This window comes from Ptiloglossa arizonensis, chromosome 6 (assembly GCF_051014685.1).
Source record: "Ptiloglossa arizonensis isolate GNS036 chromosome 6, iyPtiAriz1_principal, whole genome shotgun sequence".
NCBI lineage: Eukaryota > Metazoa > Arthropoda > Insecta > Hymenoptera > Colletidae > Ptiloglossa > Ptiloglossa arizonensis.
The window spans coordinates 12858035-12880230 of NC_135053.1; the positions used below are offsets into that span (position 1 = coordinate 12858035).

General features: G+C 42.4%; 1 protein-coding gene across 2 annotated transcripts in view; it reads right to left on the reverse strand.

The window, feature by feature from the left end:
- The window catches only part of Gbs-76a (Glycogen binding subunit 76A), a 96074-nt gene that overhangs the window by 58137 nt on the left and 15741 nt on the right, over positions 1-22196 (reverse strand). The window contains exon 1 of one of the 2 annotated variants that reach the window (XM_076315224.1): positions 4902-5945. The exons of the other annotated variant lie outside the window; for it this stretch is intronic. Within the exon in view, the coding sequence (XP_076171339.1) occupies positions 4902-4982 (81 nt within the window). The 5' untranslated portion in view covers positions 4983-5945. Of the gene's footprint in view, positions 1-4901; positions 5946-22196 lie in introns of those variants that run through there. 2 annotated transcript variants of the gene reach the window in all.

Below are 22196 nucleotides of genomic sequence, written 5' to 3' on the forward strand. Positions count from 1 at the left end.
TTATTTTAAAAACACAAAAGAGAAAAATGAAAGAGAACCGATTAAAATTTTCTAGAGGTTTCGATCTTTATCCAATTAGGATAATTCGTTTACATGTGTCAATCTTGATTCTTTATCGAGTAAATAATTATTCCCGAAAAGTCTAGCGTGTCTCACATCGGTGTACCATTTTTAAAAATCGAGCTTACTCGTCGTCGAGCAAGATGGCCGACTAAGAACGGGACACGATTTTGTCAATTTCGTTGCGTAAAAAGAGCGAGTCACCTCGTCTGCTGCGGAATATAAAAAAAAAAAACAAAGAAGAAAAAAAACAATACGAACGATGCATAAGAAGATACGATCACTCAAGAAATTTGTATTCAAAGGAATACAAGGGCGATGTAGCAATAAAGTCGTCAGCGGTTTTAAGAGGAACCGTGAACAACGACTCTCGATGAAAATGCTGGCGGAATTTTCTCGAAGATACTTTCTTCTTACACGGATCACGTGAATTTATTAATATCCAATCGACCGTCCCGACAATAAACAAGCTTATCGTCCCGACTTTCCATACTTAATTGAAACGAATAAAATTGCGTGCACGATTAGTCAACAGCTCTTGCGTGTTAACACGATTATCGTTCGTAAACTGCAACAGTAATGCTCGAGGAGGATCGTCAACGATTCGTTTTTTCGTTCGTGATATCGATCGAGAAACGATCGACGAGTCGATTATCGATGTTTCACGCGTAACGGTTAACGAACGACGAAACTATTATTAACCAAAGACCCCACACACACCGTACGCGAGACGGTTAATAATGTCGTTCCAACCCGAGAAATGGAAATTATCGGAGTTATCGGCAGTCGTTGCATCCGCTCGGCAATAAATCTGCGAACTATCTCCAACAAAGTGCTGCACTTGAAGCAACGAAGAACTCGTTCATTCATTGTCAGCTGTTGAGGAATATACGATGACTAACTGCCATATGGAAAATTCTACGAATACGTAATCGGCTCCGGTCGAAACGAAATTCGATGTACACCGGTACGCGTACGCCAGTTTTATCGTAATCGCGGCAACCACGATTTTTATCGGTTACTCGACACCGGTGACATGTTGGTTTATCAAACGTGGAAGTTAATCCCGTGCAAATTCAATTCCGCGGAGAAACTCGTATTAAGGTTCTGGGGCGATCAAACACGGTTATCGTGTCAGGTGTACAATTCGGGGAAGCTTCAATTACCGTGAACTCGATAAGGGAAAGGAAATATCGCGCGACAATGCATTCCTAAACGTGGTCTCGAGTGTCGTTTCTTCGTGCAACGGGACAAATATTTGCCAAACCTCGCCACTAAACAAGATTCCATTTCTTTTTTCGCGAGAACTTCGTCGATCTTGTGTCTAACGTTACCCGAACGTCGATTTCTCGAAAGAATTATGAAATTTTTCGTAACTTTGTTACGTACACGTGTCGGTATACGTACGAATATACTTTATGATAAAATATAATTAAATAAATAATAATTATACTTCGCGTATCGAACGTTTCTTCAAATTGACACGAAAATCGATTTCGAGTCGCGAAATAATTTCAATACCCCCGATAGGAGACGACTGTTTGAAAAATTCACTGGAGAGGTTCGAACCTTGAAGAAACGTCTGGTTAAAAAATGATAGAAGAGTTCGTGAAATATTTGACGAACACTTGGTGAAATATTTTTCATAACATTATTCATACGTTTACACGCGGAACAACGGGACGAATCTGTGGTAAAAATGCAATAATTCCGTTCGATAAAAGAATGCAACCGCGAATGCACTTTGCATCGTTGCAGTTACGAAAAAGAACGCGAGACCATGGGAAGACGGAGCTTGTTACACCGTTCGTTCGGGTTTGTCGCTCTATCGTTTTGTTCTGTCTGCAACGAAACAAGAGTTACGACTCGTCCCAATTGCGCGTACGCGTAACCCTGTATATTCGTCGCTACGATGCAATTCAGTGCAAAACGGTCGCGAGCGGCTGCAGTCGGCGAACGCGTCGTCTTCTGAACGAACATTTTCGGTGTCAAGGTGTTCCAGAAGACGCGCACTATCGGCGCGGCCTTCGTTTTGCGGTGAAACGTTAATTCATTCATAGTACCAGCCGCAAGGGGAATAACCTGGCCGACCACAGTTACCACCGAAAAATCCATCCTCGATCAATTACTCGAACGAACGTGGCTCCCTGTTACCGGACGATGGATCGCGGCGTCGATGATCGCGGGACATTGAAAGAGAATTAGAAAGCAGATTAGAGCACGAACGCCGTGTCGAATAATCGCAATCGTTGCCCCTCTATCGTATTTTCAACCACGTTGTTCTCTTAGCGAGATACGAGATAATATTCATTTATTCGTACAGGGTGGTCCAGAAACGGTACCGAGCCTCGTTGTTGGATTTCCTTTGCTGTTACGGGACACGAAACACCGAGCTGAAAAACGATTCTATCGACCAGTCGAGAGAATTATTTCCGAAAATTCATCTTTTCGCGCGTTCTCGGGTAACGCGGTTCGTTTTTATTTTAGATTCAAGTTTTACTGTCGAAAGAGCGACCAGATACGATTTTAACGAATAAGGATAATTCTTTCAAAAATTAATCACCTTTTTCGCGTTCTTGGGTAACGTGGTTCGTTTTTATTTCAGATTCAATTTTTACCGTCGAACGATACGAAAGAGCGACCAGATACGATTTTAACGAATAAGGATAATTCTTTAAAAAATTAATCACCTTTTTCGCGTTCTTGGGTAACGTGGTTCGTTTTTATTTCAGATTCAATTTTTACTGCCAAACGATACGAAAGAGCGACCAGATTCGATTTGAACGAATAAGGATAATTCTTTAAAAAATTAATCACCTTTTTCCCGTTCTCGGGTAACGTTGTTTACCTTTCTCTGGAATTAAATCGCATCTCTCTTTTCTACACCGAATAACGCGTTCTTTTTTCAAACGAATTCGATCGTCGAATAAATTTTTCTTTTTTTTTTCTTTAATCGAGTCGTGAGAAGCGTTCGAATACCACGGTTCTGATTTGTTGAGACGGGCGAACATTATCGTACGAAAAACGATCGTCGTGAAATACGATATTTTGAATTGTCGAAAAAAAAAAAACAAAAGAAAAAACACGCGATGAAAATATTGACCTGAATTGTACGTGCATTGGGAGAAAAATGATGGACAAAATAATCTTCGACCCCTCGCTCTCATTATGAAATGGTGAGCATTTTTTCGTATCGTTAACCAAAAAATGAGATAATTGGGTCAAACTTTTTCGACGGACCGGCTTGTTGTGATAATTAAACGCAACAAAAATAAAGATCTCGTTGGAGGCCGAAATTGATGAAAAAGAAATGAGAAAAAAAAAGAAAAAAAAGAAAAGAAAAGAACGAGGCGCAGTTTCTCGCGCGAACGTTACGTTTCGCGTGCAAATTGAAAATCGTTACGAGCGGAAACCTTTCTGCATCGATAAATTTCCCATAAAGCGTGCATAAATCGAACGAAGCTCCGACCAACGTCCCTCGCTTTCGAATGTCAAAATTAACCAGGAATATTTACGTTGGAGGCGTAATAATTTATTCGGTATTCCCTTGCGTTACAACGCGACAATTGTATCGCTCTGGAAAGACCAAATAAATTATTACATTTCCAGCGCGTATCGGGCGCGATACTCGACGAGGCAGAAAGAAAAGAAAAGGAGAGAAAAGAGAAGAAAGAAAAAAAAACGGAAAGAACAGAAAAGAAAAGAAAAGCGATATAATAATTCTCGTATCGAAAAGGTATATTTATATTCGCGGAATGAAATATGCAACCATAAATATTCGCGGAGCGTATTTCTGCGCGCGAGAAATCGTCGTGAATTCGGTGCACGTCGCCGTTTGGTTTGCCATTGAAATAAAAATCGATCGCGAACCTCGAGCGTAAACGTGCAAAAAGGAGTAAAGAGAAACGAGAAGGAAAAATCGTACGGAACGAAGGAAAAGGAAAAAAAAGAAAAATTAAACAGAGTAATTAGAGTATACACAAGACGTTGAGCGCATCGATGCGTCGCGACGCGGAGAGAACGCTGAAAGTCATGCGCGATACGATACGAAGCGGACTAAATATAAATGTGGTCGTTATTAGATATGTGTTTTAATTTCAGAACAAATAACACTTATCTGCGACTTTTTCGATATAACGAGATAAGCCGACGGAGCGCCAATGTAAATCAGCCAAGTCAAACGCGGCGCTGAACAATAATACGCTCGGAAACTGAGTTACGACGAATCGATAGTCTAACGAGCGAGTTCGATTTTTTCGAAACGAAAGAAAAAAAAGAAAAAAAAAAGAGAAAAAAAAATCAACGATCCGTTTATTCGAGCTTTCGACGCGCGAAAATACGGATTTCGCGCGAAACGCGATCCTCCCCCCGGTTGCATCGCTCCTGGTACCTGTTTCGTCTCGATTTCCAAAAACGTGAGACGAGACGAGAAGAAACCGATGAAACTTCAGTGAAAAAAGAAATCACAGCACCCGAGTTGGCACTCCTTACCGTCGCGGGTCACCCTCGTCGCGATCGATTCGTTGTTTCCAGCATCGTGCCGCTCGGGACATAGAGAAAACGTGCACAATTGCGCGAAAGGTTCGAGAAACGTGAACCCTTCGTCGTACAGCGACGTATCCTTTTCCAACGAATCGTTGGAATAATCGTTATCGCGAATCGGTTCGTTTTTCCGCGAATCGCGAGACTAATCGTTACGATTCGCGTCCGTTGACTTACGAATATTTAGAAAAAAAAGAAAGAAAAAAAATCGAAAAGAAAGAAAAAAGCAGAATCAACGTTCACGTTTCGCGCGAGAGCTAACGCTAATTTAAAGACGAACGTTGAATTGATTTATTCACCATCGAGTGCCCGTTCATTTGTTCCGTCGGTGTTTTCGACTCGTAAGTCGTGGTGGCCTCTTCCGTGTGCGTCATAATCATTCTCTGTTTCCTTCCAAAACCAGACGCAGAACGAACCAACTACTTCCGATGAATATTCTCCGTGTTCACTGTCCGATGTACTTGGCGCATCATCACATTTTCGAATACCGACGACACAGTCCGTAGAGTGTCATCGATTCGTTCGTTGCGACACGATTATGGTAGACGAAGACGTTAACGATCGTCCGGACCGGGCTTGGTACGCGCGATCGATTCCCGACGTTACACGACGAAACGGTCAGCACTCGGTACGCGTCGAACAATATCACTCTTGTATCGTCGGGAAGAATTCATCTCCTGTTTCCTTACGCGGGATACGTTTCTCGGTTCTTTTATTATCGATCCGCGCGATCGATTTCCGAAGAAAATCACCGTCCGTTCCACCGTTTCTGTTTCCACGAGTCGGCGGCTCACGTGAAAATTCACACGCCCCCGGTCGCGGGCGCGGGCGCGGGCGCGGGCGCGGACGCGGGCACGGGCGCGGGTGCGGGCGCGCGGGCTCGCTCACACTTGGAAAAAAGATCTCCTTCGCCGCGATACGACTCGCGACTCGTTCGTGATTCTCCTCCACCGCGGTGGCGGCCGGTGTTTCGCATCGAGCTCCGATAATCCAACTGTTGCGAGTCCCCCCCGGTGTGTCGTTACGCAGCTACACTCGTGCGAGAGAGCCCTCCGCGATCGCGAACAGAAATAAAACAACCGATATCGGTGCCGTTTCTTTCCGTTCGGAAATGTTTCCGCTGCTACGCCGACGCGAGTCGAGTCTCGCGACGTGTGTACACGTTTCACGAGGAATCCACTCTCCAGCGACGTCGATCGTCCGTGTTTCGTAGCCGCTTTAACGCGTGCTCGCGAGCCTCGCCAGAAACCTACCGGTCCGTCGATCGAACCCTTCGGTATTAATTTTCACGTTGATAATAATCGGTGTACACGAGAAACGAAACTTCCCATCCCCCCGACCAAGTCCCCCCTAGATCCATCGGGTACTGGCACGGAAACTCTCGACACGTTCTCCTTAACGGGATCCCAACGACGATTCAACGACGATTTCGCGACGATCGAAAAACGGAATCTTTCTGGTTTTTCTTCTTTATTTTTTTCTTTTCTTTTCTCTCTCTCTGTCTCTTCGTCGTCGGTGAACGGATTATCGAAACGGGACGATTCTTTTACTCGGTTCTTCTTTTCTCGTAGTTCGTTGTTTCTTTTCGTTTTCGTTTTCGTTTTCTTTTCTTTTTTTTTTTTCGTTTTCTTCTAAAGCCACCGGTTAACGAGCCGCGATCGATCCAGTCGCGAACGCGTTCGAACGAACACGAAGAGGTCGGGTACGTATTTTTCGGGGCACACACGAAGGTGCAACGGAGCAAAGACAGAAAAGGAGCCGGCGCGACCGGCCGGCTTACCACACACTGACTTCTGACTGGTCGAGCTAGTAGGTGACTCCGGGGACCCCTTCCATAACGCATAGCAACTGCTCGCAAGACGACTGATAAGTTCTTGCATTCTGTTGGGATCGACAGATCGTCCCGACGGACGCTCGCCGTGATCCGACTCTCGTCCAGGAACCACCACCGGTGTCACCGTTGTTCACGTGGTCTCGGTGGTCTCACGGTGGTCACGGATCACGGGGGAATTTCGGGGAGAACCGCGCCGTGGAAAAATTAGCAATAAGCGAACCACGGTGAATTCCGACTGGTCGGGCCGGTAGGTGACTCTCGGTGGACCCCTTCCATAACGCATAGCAACTGCCTCGCAAGACGAGTGATAAGTTCGCGCATTCTGTCGGGTTCGACGTATCGTCCTGACGGTCGTGCGTGATCGAGCACCGACATTACCGCCCCGATAGTCTAATAACGTTCCTACGAGAGACCACGGCGAAATATACGGGGGAAATTGTTTCTGCTCTGTCGACGATCGTGGATGGGAATTAATGGATTAGGAGGGATCGAAGGAACGATCTTGGATTGTTTTTGTAACTTTGAACGGGGGATTTTGAAATTCGAGAGGAACAATGGGGGAAATTTTTGTTCAGGGTATGGACGATCGTAGTGGAGAATTAGAATGATTTGGGAAGGATTGAACGCGATCTTGCATTGTTTTTGTAAATTTGAATAGGGGATTTTGGAACTCGAGAGGAACAATGGGGGAAATTTTTGTTTAAGTTATGGACGATCGTAGTGGAGAATTAGAATGATTTGGGAGGGATTGAACGCGATCTTGCATTGTTTTTGTAAATTTGAATGGGGGATTTTGGAACTCGAGAGGAATAATGGGGGAAATTTTTGTTTAGGGTATGGACGATCGTAGTGGAGAATTAGGATGATTTGAACGCGATCTTGGATTATTTTTGTAACTTTCAAGCGGGGATTTTGGAATTTGAGAGGAACAATGGGGGAAATTTTTGTTTAGGGTATGGACGATCGTAATGGAGAATTAGAATGATTTGGGAGGGATTGAACGCGACCTTGAATTATTTCTAATTTCGAATTAGGGATCTTGGAACTTAAAAGGAAAAATGGGGGAAATTTTTGTTTAGAGTATAGACGATCGTAGTGGATAATTAAAATGATTTGAGAGGGATTGAACCCGATCTTGCATTGTTTTTGTAACTTTGAATAGGGGATTTTGGAACTCGAGAGGAACAATGGGGGAAATTTTTGTTTAGAGTATAGATAATCGTAGTGCAGAATTAGGATGATTTGAGAGGGATTGAACGACACCTTGGATTGTTTTTGTAACTTTAAATCGAGGATTTTGGAACTTGAGAGGAAAAATGGAGAAAATTGTCTTAGAGTCTATAGACGATCGTAGAAGAGAATTAGTGTATTGGGAAGAATTAAACGCGACTTTGAATTGTTTGCAACTTTGAACCGGGGATTTTGGAACTTGAGAGGAAAAATGGGAAAAGTTTTCGTTCACTCTATGAACGATCCTAGTGGAGAATTAAGGTGAATTTGGAGGTACTGAACGCGACCTTGGATTATTTGTAATTTCGAACCGAGGATTTTGGAACTTATTTCGCTGGTAATATATTTGTTTAACGCGAGAAAAAAGTCTTTTGTTTCGCTTGAAAAATGTAAACATGTTTGGACGAACGATGGATCGATGAAGGAAATTGTTTGTTCGGTACTTGTAAATTTTGTATGAAAAATTGAGAAGACACTGGTTAGAACGCGACACATTATCTGGAGATAACTTGTACCGAAATAGCTCGAGATTAAACAGTACGAAACAAGGAACTGAAGGAGTTTATTTGCAAATTAGGGAAAATTGTATGTTAATTTCGAAATCGAATTTTTCAACGAAATACTCTGGTACGATTGTTCGATTTAAAAAGACGATTGGATACGTTGTTGTGTTTACTTTGCTCGGTGTTGGACAACCGGATGTATATTAAATTAACACATTTTATATCTGTTTAGAAGACGTTCGAAAAACGCTTGTTTACTGGCACGATATTAAGACTCGAAATGCACTGTACATTTTTTGTAATGCTTTTTCTACAATATATTCCGACTGAAAGAGTATTGTCAAAGAAATTAGATTTGTTTTTTCGTTTGCTCTTGTTAGTAAAGAAGATAAATAATAGAAAATTAAGTGTAATCTTTCATTCGCGTTTACTACTAAGTAATCATTTGGCAAGTAATGGATTAAATAAAGAATCGAAGGAAAACTTTAATACTTTGAAACTGCAGAAAAATGTATAGGAAATTTGGGTGATTTTGAAAGACAAAGATAACAAATACAATTTCTTCTGCTCAAAAATATACCAGATTCTTATTTTATAATCGATCAAAATCGATTTTAATTTAAGAAATTTACATCTTTTACGTATCCTTGTTACTTGTATATTGAAACTAACGAATTGGAGTCGATTCGAATACATACAATATCATAAATGATCTTGAACGCGAAACGTTGAATCGAAATAAAAAAGAGAGGTCTCGAATGGTAACATTAACTTCTCTGACCATTCAAATTTCGGTTTTAACGAACGGTAATCTGTACTATCGGCATACTACTCTCGAGAATTGTTATTACGCGCATGTCGCGTTGTACGTGTCCCATCGAGGAGATATACGTGTCGTTAGTCCTCCAAAGTAACCGTTCGATTCGGGAATAAATGACCGGCTCCGTTGTCCGAAGAAATTTTTGAGTCCAAGGTCGTTACAGTGTCACGATCGACCAGCTCGAAATACAATTCATAACTTTGACGACCTTGGAGGAGAAAACAATCGAGTTCGTCCCCGTTCCTTGATCCAAATTATTCAAATTCCTGTTTCTCCGTGTCACCGAATCACTGGGAGGTGTTTCATAGACTTCTGTACCTTATCATTTTAAATACGCGAGTAACCCTGTACTGTTTTCCACGTTTATTTAAATACACGTGTATTAACCAAAACGTATTTTAAATTTTTTAAAACACGGTTACCAATTTGCGAAATGAGAATACAATTGTACAAAATTTTCAAGCTACAGATGCACGAGTAAATTTCAAAATTACTTCCATCGAGACGATTCGCTCGATCGATCGTCCGATTTGATACGAAAACTTGAACCTGTTCACATTTTCTGAAAATAATTCCCGACTGTCGAAAAACATCGTTCGAGAGTAACAAATGTTACTGGTGCAACGTACAATGATTAGACAGATCTTCTTTTGAATTTTAGCGACTCCTGATGTTTTAATTGATCTTTTCATTTGAGATTTCGAAATTTCTAAAATTCCATTCTCGTTTGGTAAATTAATCACCGTGTTCTCGGTTCGGTGAATCAATCACCATATTTTGAAAATAATAAGAATTAAAATACGAACAGATTAATAAGCGTGCAATTAAATACACGTGAAATAATAATGCAAGTTACATTTAAATACACGTGCAATAATAACGCACCTACATTTAAATACACGTGCAAAAATAACGCACTTACATTTAAATACACGTACAATAATAACGCACCTACATTTAAATACACGTGCAAAAATAACGCACGCACGTTTAAATACACGTGAAATAAAACACAAAAAATACGCAATTACGCGTCTGTTAAAGACTACTCGATTTGATCGATTCTTTTCGGTGTGTTTTCGATTGAAAAACCACGATAACCGGTGTTTAGGTGTTCGGTTGCAGGCGACTGCAGTTCGGGCTGCACGGATCGTTCGAACCGAACACGATGCTTTGATAACGATGCACGATCGTAACAATCGTTCACGAGCGCGCATCGCGAGGTAGAAACGAAACGACGCGTTACGAAACTGGCACGACGAAACGGTTCGCCGAAGAAAAGAAGAAAGAAAAAGAAAACGGAAGGTAGAGAAGAAAATAAAAGGGGCAAAAGAATGAAAAAGAAAAAAGAAATCAGCACGGGTGATTTTATGCGTTGTCGGGCGGTCGTAAATCAACGGCGGATGCAATATTATTAAATTATGCGCGCCCTCGGTTCCTGCTATTAAGGAGTGGATCTTCTATCGATCTTATCGACCCATTTCATCGATCTTATCGCGACAGCACGAAACGCCTACGCGTTCGTAATCACGGCTCAACTGTGCGCGACCTACGCCAACACACACGCCGCAGACCTAGGCAACCTCGTTTTCACCGGCGAGATAAAGAGAGAAAGCCAGAACGACTTGCGCTGAAAATAATGAAATGAGGCGTAAATGCAGCCTCTGGAATGCTAGCCTCCCTGCGGGTGAAGGAGCCCCATAAAAGGAATGCGCCAGAGATGTGCATCGATGCACGGGTAGATCCGTGAAGTGGAAGTGTTAGGAGCGTGGCAGACACGATTGAATCTTTCAGGAGAATGAGATTGTCACTGACTGCGTCATTAACCCCTTCGGGAGCCAATTAGCTCGTTCCTCGCGAGGAAAAATAATTCGAACCGATACCGGACCCGCTTAGTATCGCGTATAGTATTTGTAATAACGACGTGGCCGCGTTACATCGGCGGGAAATTTAATTACCAGCGATCGTTCGTTATTTGAAATCATTAAGACGGTTTCTTTCGCGTCGGGGTTAATTCAAACGAACTCGAGGAAGGTGAATACTTAATGTTGTTTAAAACGATGTGGTTGTGAAAACGGTTCGAAATCGAGACGCGCGAGAATGAAAATGTTCGAAAGCTTTTCAAGTGAGATCGTTATCGCGGTGAAATTATTATTCGTTGGTCGGGAGATGTTTCGTTGGACGAGTTGTCAACGATTACGCGCTCGATTAAACGCGAAAGATGAATACAACGAACGCGTTGTTTAAAAATGTTAGAATGTAAAAAGACACATCGGTTGTCGACGAAAATTTGTAGAACTTGATATTTGTAGAATGATGCAATTTAATACCGAAAATCGATCGAGATCGCGTCGTTTGCAACACATGAATTTATTTTAACGTTACGAACAACTTTTGATATATATATATCTATATATTCGTATTGAAATATTCGTTTTTAAAGGAACGAATCGAACACGAAACCAAGCTTATCTTCAGTTTCGTACTGAAATAAATTCGACGATATTAAATAATAATACGATCTGAACGTAGCGATAAAATGTTTCACCGTTGAATTTATGGTTCTTTCTGATCCATTTAACATCCGCAAGAAACAATTTTCGCTCAAATTAAACGATACAACTGAACGATAACAACAAAGGTGACATTCGTTGTTTCTTCGAATCTTAACGAAACAAACCAACGATAAGAATCGACCTAAATAGAATTTACGGTGACGATAACAGTTAAATCCTATAAGTTGTACCTTATTTTATCCACGAGTGTAATTTATGCAGGCGCATACGATTACATAAAACGATTAACCGTTCTTTTGAAACATCTGCTAATTGATAAGAGAACGAATACAAATTTGTATTTTTCTCAACATCAACGTTCAACTTAAGCGTCTAATGTAAGATCCTGTCTGAAGGCTTTTCTCCATTGGTAGCTAAATTAGCGAACGCATGAAGTCATTAATATTCATTAAGCCTGATTTTCTGGTCCATTCCCCTCATTCTACTTTGATTGAATCTATTTATCACGTTGACTGACCTGATGAAAAGTTAATAACGATCGAGAAAAGGAAACAGACGCACAGAAGGCCTCCAGGCAATTAACGAGCTTAGAATTCTCGGCTGAAATATTGAATACCGATTCCTTTGTACGGTGAAATGGAAGCTTTATCGCCGGTATCCCTCTGTGAGAAGAACTGCTTAACAATAAGCAACGGGATCTTAGGAAACGAATAGTCGCATTGACCTAGATAAAACTCCAAGAAGAGGTGGTATTCTTAGATCAACGAGTAGCTGCCAAATATCTTAAAGTTGTGCAAATAAATCGCAATTTCTGAACTCTTTACAATAATTTCATCGTGTAACCGTATACGTGTTTCGTTATTTGGTTTTCATACGATGGATTAATATCTCTTTTATTAATAGACACTAATACTGAAACGAATTTGAAACACAGTAACGAAGAAAAGAAAATTAAAAAAAAATACTTTCGACTTGTATAATTTTAATACCGATAATGTTCCAATTAGGATACTTTAGAATATTTACACTTTGAACTCTTTTAAAGTGAAAACTTGTAAGAGTTGAACTCTTTCGGGAAGAATGAAAAGAATTTTAAAGTTCATTCTGACTGTGAACTTGATCGTGGACATTTAGTTATAATTCTGGAAAGAAAAAGTCACTTCTTCAAAAGTCTCTTACTTTTGAAGAGACTTTAAAAAGTCTCTATAATCTTTCCGGATTATAAAATAATAAATTTAGATTTTGTACCTCTCGATACTGATTCTTTGATATATTATACTACTTATGTATAATACTAAGTTCTTAAATGCGTTTAAATATTACTTCGTGTAACTCGGTGGTAGATTTCGTCGACTATTATTGCAAAATAAATACCGTTATGTTTTTCATTATATTTTTATGACGAAATTATCGATGCATTGACAAGGGTTTCCCGATGAAAATGAATCCAAACACGACCATATTCGGACAACTTTTAATTAAAGATTTAAAAAAAAAAGAAAAATAGAAACTTAGTTCTCGAAATCGAATCACAAAGGGAGCGAGAACCCTATAAAATCAAAACATTGGTCAAAGATTCGTCGAAAATTCTAAAATATTGAATCGTGTTCCTTAAAAGGACAACAAAAAAGAAAAAAGAAGAAAGTAAACCTCGTTCTCGAAATCGAATCACAAACGGAGCGAGAACCCCGTAAAATGAAAACGCAGATTACAGATTCGAAAATGTTCAATCGTCCTCCGTAAGACGATAAAAAAGAAAGAAAAAAAAAAGAAACTTGGCTCTCGAAATCGAGTCACAAAGGGAGTGAGAACCCTGTAAAATCAAAACGCAGATTACAGATTCGAAAATTTTCAATCGCCCTCCGTAAGTAAGACAACAAAAAAGAAAAAAGAAGAAAGTAAACCTCTCTCTCGAAATCGAATCACAAACGGAGCGAGAACCCCGTAAAATGAAAACGCAGATTACAGATTCGAAAATGTTCAATCGCCCTCCGTGAGACGGTAAGAAAGAAAGAAAGAAAAAAAGAAAAGAAACTCGGCTCTCGAAATCGAGTCTCGAAACGGAACGAGAACCCCGTGGAATCGGAACGCTGAACCCGTTTCGAAAAGTCGAAGAAAGGGAGCTAAAGAGCCCGGTCCGCAAGGAACGATATCACTGTCGCAAGACTCGGAGATACGGTTGCACGCTGTTCGTCACATGAACAGCGCGTGTCGTGGGTGCCCGGTGTGCAAGAAGGAGAACGAGAGGAGCAATAAAGATAATTCGCGCGCGGTGACGGTGCCCGACCGACGAATATCGTACGCAGACTGGCCCGAGACAACGATACACATAAACCGGCGACGAATCGCTGTCCCACGGCGACGTTTCGCCATTCATTTTCACGTTTGTCGCGCGTGTAATCGATCGCCCCGCCATTCACGGACACGGCGCACGCCGAAGGTCAGGAACGCGAAACTGGTCCGTCGAAAATTGGCAAATCGACCGACACCGATCAATCGTTGACAACGTAGGGCATCGCTCGTCTGTAAAAAGGTTCACGAGTGTGTTTATGTACAGACGTCGCAGCTGGCTTCATCGCGGATCCGAGGATACGCCGATACTATTAATAGACCGAGGACTCGTTGAATTCGCTCGCTGATAATGTCGGAGACAGCGAGCGTGCTCCAACGACCAAACTCGCGATTGTCTTCGAGCTTTTCGCGTCGAATCGGCTCGAACCACCGGGAAACTCGGATCGTTCGGTTGCACGCTCCGTATTGCGCATCGAAAAACCGAACCCAGTGGTCTCCTGGATACCGAGATGGCGACTCGAAATAAAATTAAAAAAAAAAAATGACACTTTTTCTTCCTTTTTTTTAGCTGGAATAAAAATGTCTAACTACCGAGAAATATCCTCGAAACGGAAGAGAGAATTGCATCGTACGGATAGGTAAAATTTTCGAACGAAGTACATAAAAAATACGAGGAATCGTTGTTAATATTCGCACAGTGGTGAACGACCTCCGTTCGCTCGATGCGAATTGAAAACGAGCTCGAAATAAAATCAAAACGAGACAGATTTCGCTGTGATTTCCAGGGGGTGTGTTCGACGATACGCGTTATTGAGCTTCTCGTCGGGCTTGTTAAAAAATCGTGCATCGACACGACGATCAACGCGCACCGGTGATCTTCGTTGCGTGTACGATTTAAATACAACGCGTAGCTAATTGACGTTTCTAAAAATAATATCGCCCCGTATCGTAGACGAACGATAACGTTACCCAGAATATTCTGTTATCGGTACCGAGCGACGATCGTCGTCGAACGAATCGATAATTGAGACGTTTACCTCGAGTTAGAGGGTGGTGTAAGTGAGTAACGAAACACACACAAAAACAAAAAAAACATAGATAGAGAACCCTTTACAATATTTACACTCTTTCGTTTCGTACGATCGATTCCACTCCCCAGAGACGGGGAATAATAAAAAGAAAAGAGTGGAACAAGGGCGCGGAAAATCACACCGGTTTCGAGATGCCCCGTGTATCTCGTAAATATCTACCGAGTGCTCGCCGTACGTCTAAATTTCATGCATAAACCGCATGAACAGTTACAATTCATCGCGATAGACAGGCGGCCCGCAGCCTGAGACAAAGACCCGTTGTCGATAATCGTATAAATTATTGCCACGCTCTACGCGCTATAAATATTAATCTAGCCTGGCTACAAGTGTTTCCGCGACGCGTCTCGCGGTTCGCATGACCGGCCGCACCGTTCCGCGCGCGCGTTTAATGAAAAACCAAGCCGGGACGGATCGCGTTCGCGGAAAATAGACTGTCCCGCGGCACCGAGTACGACACGAATTTTTCAACCGCACAATCGAAATGCCAAAAGGCCTCCTCCCGTCGATAACCTGCTTTATCGGGACAAGATAAGCTACGTTAATGATCCGCCTCGCGAGCCGCATTATTCTGCCCCTCGTTTCGAACGCGAGACGCGCGAATTATCGAATTTTTCGAGTAATCCCGCGGTACTGGGTAGGGGGGACGTATGGTGCACGGACGATGAAAAAAACCCATTACCTACCAAACAATTCCCGGATAACGAATTGTGTCAGATACGGGTGGATGTAAATTATTGCCACGATGCGCCACCGCAATTATGTTATTCTCGCGTTTCGAGTCTATTCTCGTCGTTGACTCCACGACTCGCGCTTTAATTTACAAATAGTATTATTGAGCAAATATTTTTGCGCGTTACGTTCGATGTGGGTTTTTTTTTTTCTTTTCTCCTTTTTTTTCGCGTCAAGGTGTAACGTCGTTTCGAAACGTTCGACGAAAGAATCTTCGAATCGACGTTACCGATTTATCTCGATTTGAAAAAAATCAAATCGAGTTAAAATAAAAATTCGATGTGTTCGTTCGGTGTACGAATTCGGGGAGTTTCTGTACGACGATGTAATTTGCGAACAGAGAACAATTTTTCTTTTCCTTTCGAAACGAGTCCGGACGATTCGAGTTTCTTTCCTCCCTCGAGGTTTTCATTTACCAGTGCACAGTTGTTGCGCTCTTGGGTAGGGAACGATTCTTCTCGGGTGACGACACGTGTGTAAATTATGTGTTTCGTGGAGAGATTATGTCACCGAGTATATTTTCCTAGCGTTCCGGCGCGGAAAAATTTTCTTTCGGGAAATTGCTTCGAATCTTCGCCGTGGAAACTATCTCGGCTGCAATATGTTAAAATAAGTGTTGTAAAGAAAGGTGAACGATCTGTTTCGTTTCTCTATTCGATGAACTATGAATTTCTTTTTTTACTTCGAACGAGTTACCAGTAACTCGATCGAATTTGTTAATTACGTGTTAGAATTCTCGAAAGAATTTCTCTTCAAATAGTGCAGTAATACGTTAATACATTTTCGAGGTGCTTTAAATTATTTTCTGCAGAGCAGGAATTAATATTAGAGAAAAATTGTTACAACGAAGGATAAGATGAGCCACGATAGATATAGTCAATGGAAAGGAACCTTATTCGTAAAGTGTATATCCACTATCTATAGTTTGCTACCAGTTCCCCCTCCACCTTCGCGCGTTGCTGAGCAACCATCCCTTCCACTTGTCAATACGGTGCAACGAACGAGGATCTCGCGCAATAATCGAGGTTCTACTGTACATGAACCGATTTTAATATTTTCCACTACCCACCTATCCGTTCGTGTGAAAATCATTGCGAAAGATAAAAAATACGTAAGATCTTATTACGAATCTTATCCGATTAGTAAACAATTTCGACCACGAGGAATGCCAACTTCGAATTCCAAAGAACGGTAATTAAAATTAAGTCGAGAAAATATACTCGAAGATAAATTACGTAAGATCTTATTACGTGTCAATCTTATCCGATTAGCGAACAATTTCGACCACGAGGAACGCCAACTTCGAATTCCAAAGAACAGTAATTGAAATTACGTCGAGAAAAGATACTCGAGGATAAAATACGTAAGATCTTATTACGAGTCAATCTTATCCGATTAGCGAACAATTTCGACCACGAGGAACGCCAACTTTGAACCGCGATTAAGATCGAGTCTCAAAGGAATTTTGCACTCCTCGTCGATTTCTCGAAAGATCTGTTTCTCCGGGAATATATTTTTCATACCATCGATACCCAAACGTTTCCAAAATGTTCACTCGTGCAACGAACAAAAGACTTTCGAAGCAACATTCTCTCCGTTACTCGTCGAATAAAAACTTCAACTACAAAACGAAATATCGTCCGTGCGACGAACGAATCAAAATTGAACACCGATTTTAAACGTTATCCGCGCGTATTATTCGAATAAAACGTTATCTGTGCGCATTATTCGAATAAAACGTTATCCGTGCGCATTATTCGAATAAAACGTTCGCCCGGCTCCGATCGATACGTATCGATTTTACTCCCCGGTACAAGTATTATCCCAGATATTATCTTTTGACCGGAAATTTTTATTATCGGACCCTTCTCAGGGCTAGTTCGCCGACCCCCGGTTTAGAAGAAGCTCCCCGTAAGCGAAATCGTGACCACGCGTTACGAGTGCGCCACCCCGAGCCGTGCGGGAACGAGCAACGCTAAAAATAATCGTTTCCTTTAAACGACCCGCTAAAAAAGCATTCCACAAGGTGAGACGCACGCGAGGCCGCCACGGCGCGTTTCATCCGTATCGTTCGGGCCGGTTGAAACAGGAAGAATTCCCTGAACATACAGCGCCAATTCCGAATCATTACGTTAAATCATTTTCGCGGGAGGGGAAGAGAAACGAAAAGAAAAGAAAAGAAAAGAAGAAAGAAAAAAAAACCGAACGACGGTGCGTGACGTTGGACGCGATAGGACGCGTTACGTGGTCTCGAAGCCGTAAGAACGCACACGACATAACTGAGCAGGGAGTGGTTACCGCCCGAAGAATGAGTACAGGCAAAGAAAAGAAAGGGAAAGAAAAGGGAAAAGGAAAAAAGAAAATACGAAAATAAAAGGGAACGGAGCGAGACCCGATCCTGTCTAGTAACGCGTCTCTCAGCATCGCGCGCAAATGGTCAATCCGGTCGATCGTATATATTTTTCCACGTAGGATCGCCATCGGGACTTCCACCGGCTAATAATGGTCCAGTTTCGCTCGTTATTAATGCCGCGTCGAATAATCGGCCCTGCGTCGCGTTGCAATTACGTTGTTACGCTCACGGGGACACCCGGTATACGGTCCGCGGAGGGTGTGGTCCCGCGGCGGAAAGGGAGGAAAATCTCGTTGCTCTCTTAAGACGCATTATCGTGCGTAACGCATCGTATTTCAACCTGGCCGAGTTCGAGGGGGCCTGTATCTCCCGCGAAAATAAACGTCTCGCAACGCGCCCGTGCGAGTATACAGGGTGACCCGGACAAACCGGACGCCATTCCACTCGAGACACGGGGGACAAATGATTTGGATAGTGAAACACGGAGGAAAGAGTTTCGCGTTGAAAATCTTTTCGAAAGGACACCACTTCGAACGGTACCTTTTTAAATAGGTACTTCGAAAAGGTCTTGATTGCGAATCCACGCTGATAAAAATTTCCAATTCGAGTAGAATTAACAACACATGAAAACCAATGATTCTACCCCGAACGATTGGTACTTTTTCGGGAATGTTACCATTGCGAACCTTTTTGGAGATTGTGGAACGATTTAGAATTTGTTCGGTAATAATTGTTCAAGGTAGAATCGTTGGTTTTCATGGTTTGTTAATTTTACTCGAATTGGAAATTTTTCTCAGCGTGGATTCGCAAAGAAAGACCTTTTCGTAGTACCTATTTAAAAAGGTACTGTTCGAAGAGAGTAAATTTAAACTTGTTTGGGAAAAATTCCCGCGTTTTGTACGTACTATTGAGTTGTTCGGAAAGTAATTTCGTTTTCCAAAATGGAGAATATATCGTTTGATAAAATGTTTACACGCTCCAACAAATGTTTCATTTTCACCCAAAAAAAAACGAAATGACTTTCCGACAACCTAATACGTTGCGATAATTTTAGTTATATCGTGAAACATTTTCCAACGAACCTTCCGAAATAACCATTATTAGGCGAAGATATTGTTAGAGTTTTTGCGCGTTCCTCGTAACATGGAATGTAAGTTTTGATACAATTGAGAAGAAATGAAGCGTTTCGTTTTCCATAGAGAGCGAGACAAAACGGCAAAGATCGAAGTTGAAAACCATCGTCCGCTCTTGTGACATTCGTAACGTTCGTGACCTTATTTTACCGTAAATGCAACGGTGACGCAGCTACGGCTACCGAATGCACTTTTCTTTCGAACGTGTACCTTCTTTAACATGTAAATCGATTCTCCCGACTATCATGCGTAGAAAACTATTGAAGTAAAAGTGATCGAGAAATGTACATCGCGAGAAACATTTTTCACGGAAGTGTACGTTGATCTCGAACACCCACGAACGTTCCACCATTCCAGAAACGATTCCACGGGTGGGAAATTATTCGAATCCTTCCTCTTTTTCTGTTCCCGGTCAAAACAGAGATATACGAGCAGTCACAGTGCGCGACCCACCCTGTATACGAATACCTCGTTGTCAGGGCCGTAGCCACCGGCGAGACTTGCAACAATGCAAGGTGAATGTCTGACGGAGACCATTAAGGGTGAATAACACTTCTGAACCGCTGAGCAGTACGGAGTGCAGACAATCTAAACCGAAGAACATGAAAATCGATCGAGCACTTGGAACATTCGAAGATTGCTCGATTCGACGCACATTGAACGTAATATTATTTAAACATCCTGCACCGACAGATCACCCAACGAAGAATCTCTAAAATTCAACGTTACTCTCCGTTGAACCCTGTGTATCAACCGTTTCGAACACTCGAGACAATTTACTTTCACTTTCAAGATCTCGAAAAAAATACAAGAACTAGCTCGTTAAACTCGTACGCTGAGATTACCAGAATCGACGTATCGAATAATCTCCATGTCGCGAAATACGCGACACCTACCGTTGGTATTCCCCGCGAGAACAGTAACGATCCCCGTAACGATTCGCGTTCGGTTGTTCTCTCCCGATCGAGTTTCGAATCGCGAGAATCCCTTCGTAGAACGAGACACCGTTGCGAAAATAAAGGAAACGGAAACGGTCACGCGCTTGTTTTTCGTTAAATACCCGAAGTCCCGTTGCGGCGAGCTTCGTGGAAGCTGGAGGGTGGGGGGAGGGGAGGGGGACACCGAAGACGGTTCCCTAGCAGCGGCCAAAATTCGACGAGCAAAGGTAGGCCCGTTAATTTCGCATGCGAGCGTCGAAGGAGCGACCGTAACCAGAAGTCATTGGCCGTAGCAGCCTCTGCAACCACAGGCAAAGCGCAACCGACTGGTATGCAACGTCCCCGTACGCATGCGCGGTGGCGCGCTCGCGCGCTCGCGACGCGAGTCGGCTCGCGGCGCACGGGCGTGCAAAACGCAACCTCGGCCGCGCAGCACGCGAGACCGCCGGCTCCTCAACCCTCCACGATCGTCCTCGTACGGGGGAGGGGAAACCTACCGCGCCCTTGTAATTGGTCTTACTTATGAGATTCGCCGGCTGCCATAAATAACGAAAAATTAACACGTCCGTGGCCGAACCGCCGCGAGGAAAACTTAAGTGAAACACACCGAGCGTTTCGCTTAATTGGCGCAACTGGATGGCACGATTAATTACCGATCCTCCGTATACCGTCGGTATAATTGATCACGGGGGTGAGGATTCACGACGAACGACGTAAAATATCTGTAACTCGTAACCCGCGTCACCGTGATTTTTCTCGTTCGTGGTGCGTCGGGTCGCCGAGATCTCCATCGTGGAGAACAAATCGATGGTGAACGGAAACGAACGATCTCGTACGCGTCCGTCGATGTACCGAGAGGTGCACCACGGGCGCTCGAAACGCGTTTACTTCGAATTTACGCGTTATTCTCAACGAATTCTTCGCGGCGGTACCCTTAACTGCACTATTCACCGCAAAACCATAAACGAAACAACCACAAATTGCACTGTCGCCGAGGAGCCACTTGGTTCGATGAACTGAAAGTAGGGGCAATTTCTCTTACGGAGACAAAATAAAACTAATTGCCGGGACGGCTGTTCAAGTTTTCCACGGTTACCGATTTCTCGGATAATTCTCGATGCGACGGGACAACGATCACGATGTAAAGGGACTTTGGATCGGTCCTGGGAATTTTTTCAACGTTTCTCTCCCGCACGAGAGTCTCTTTTATGGTAAATTTACCGATAGATTCTTATTGGAAATTGTAAAAACTTTGGAAAGGATACGAATCAAGAGCGCGAGGTTTGAGATTTGTGCGTAAATTGTAACGTACAACGTTATGTTGTGCAAGGTACGTCTCTCAACGAATCACAAGTATCTCTGAAATTATTTCTGCTTTCAACATTGTTACACGCGTTTGGAAACATTCCTTGCTCTTAATTCACCGCATTATCTTTCGCGCGATTTCGCTGGGAAATACTAAATCTTAATTACCCAGTCCTACCAAACAGTCAATTAAGACCCAGTTGCGCGCAAAATTGGTGTGTACTTTGAGATCATTACAGAAACTCGGTCTCCGAGAAGTTCTCTGTTTAATAATATGCATGCACTTTGTACGTGTGCAATGTAAAGTCTCTAACATGTGTACACAGTGTAAATGTTTACTTCTATGAGATTAAAAGTAGCAAAGAATCTCCGCAGCGACCTAATAAAGGAGTACAAGATCTTGAATAAAGTACGATTCGAATAATCTTACGAGTTTCTCGAAAAACATTAAGGTTCCAACCAGTTCGAATCTTCAGAAATTATGTTTCTTTTTGAAAAGGTACCAGAGCCATCGATTTCAAACTTTGAATATTCGTTCGCGCGTTTCCGAGCTTTAAAAATTTCTTTTTAACCGTGAATAATTAATTTTCTCGATTACGTCCACGTTCGTCGCGATAACATTTATTTCGGTCATTCCGAACACAAAAGTCAAAAAGTCTCTTATTGAGACCGAACACAAAAATCAGAGTATCCAAGAGAAGGAATTCTCAAGAAATTTTGGAACTTTTGAACGAGAAAAAAATGGCGCCGAATTCGATGCCGATGCCAAAGATACTTCGTACGCGCGTCAAATTAAAAATCAATCGGTCTATCGGTTTCTAAAATATTACATCACCAACACGAATAATGA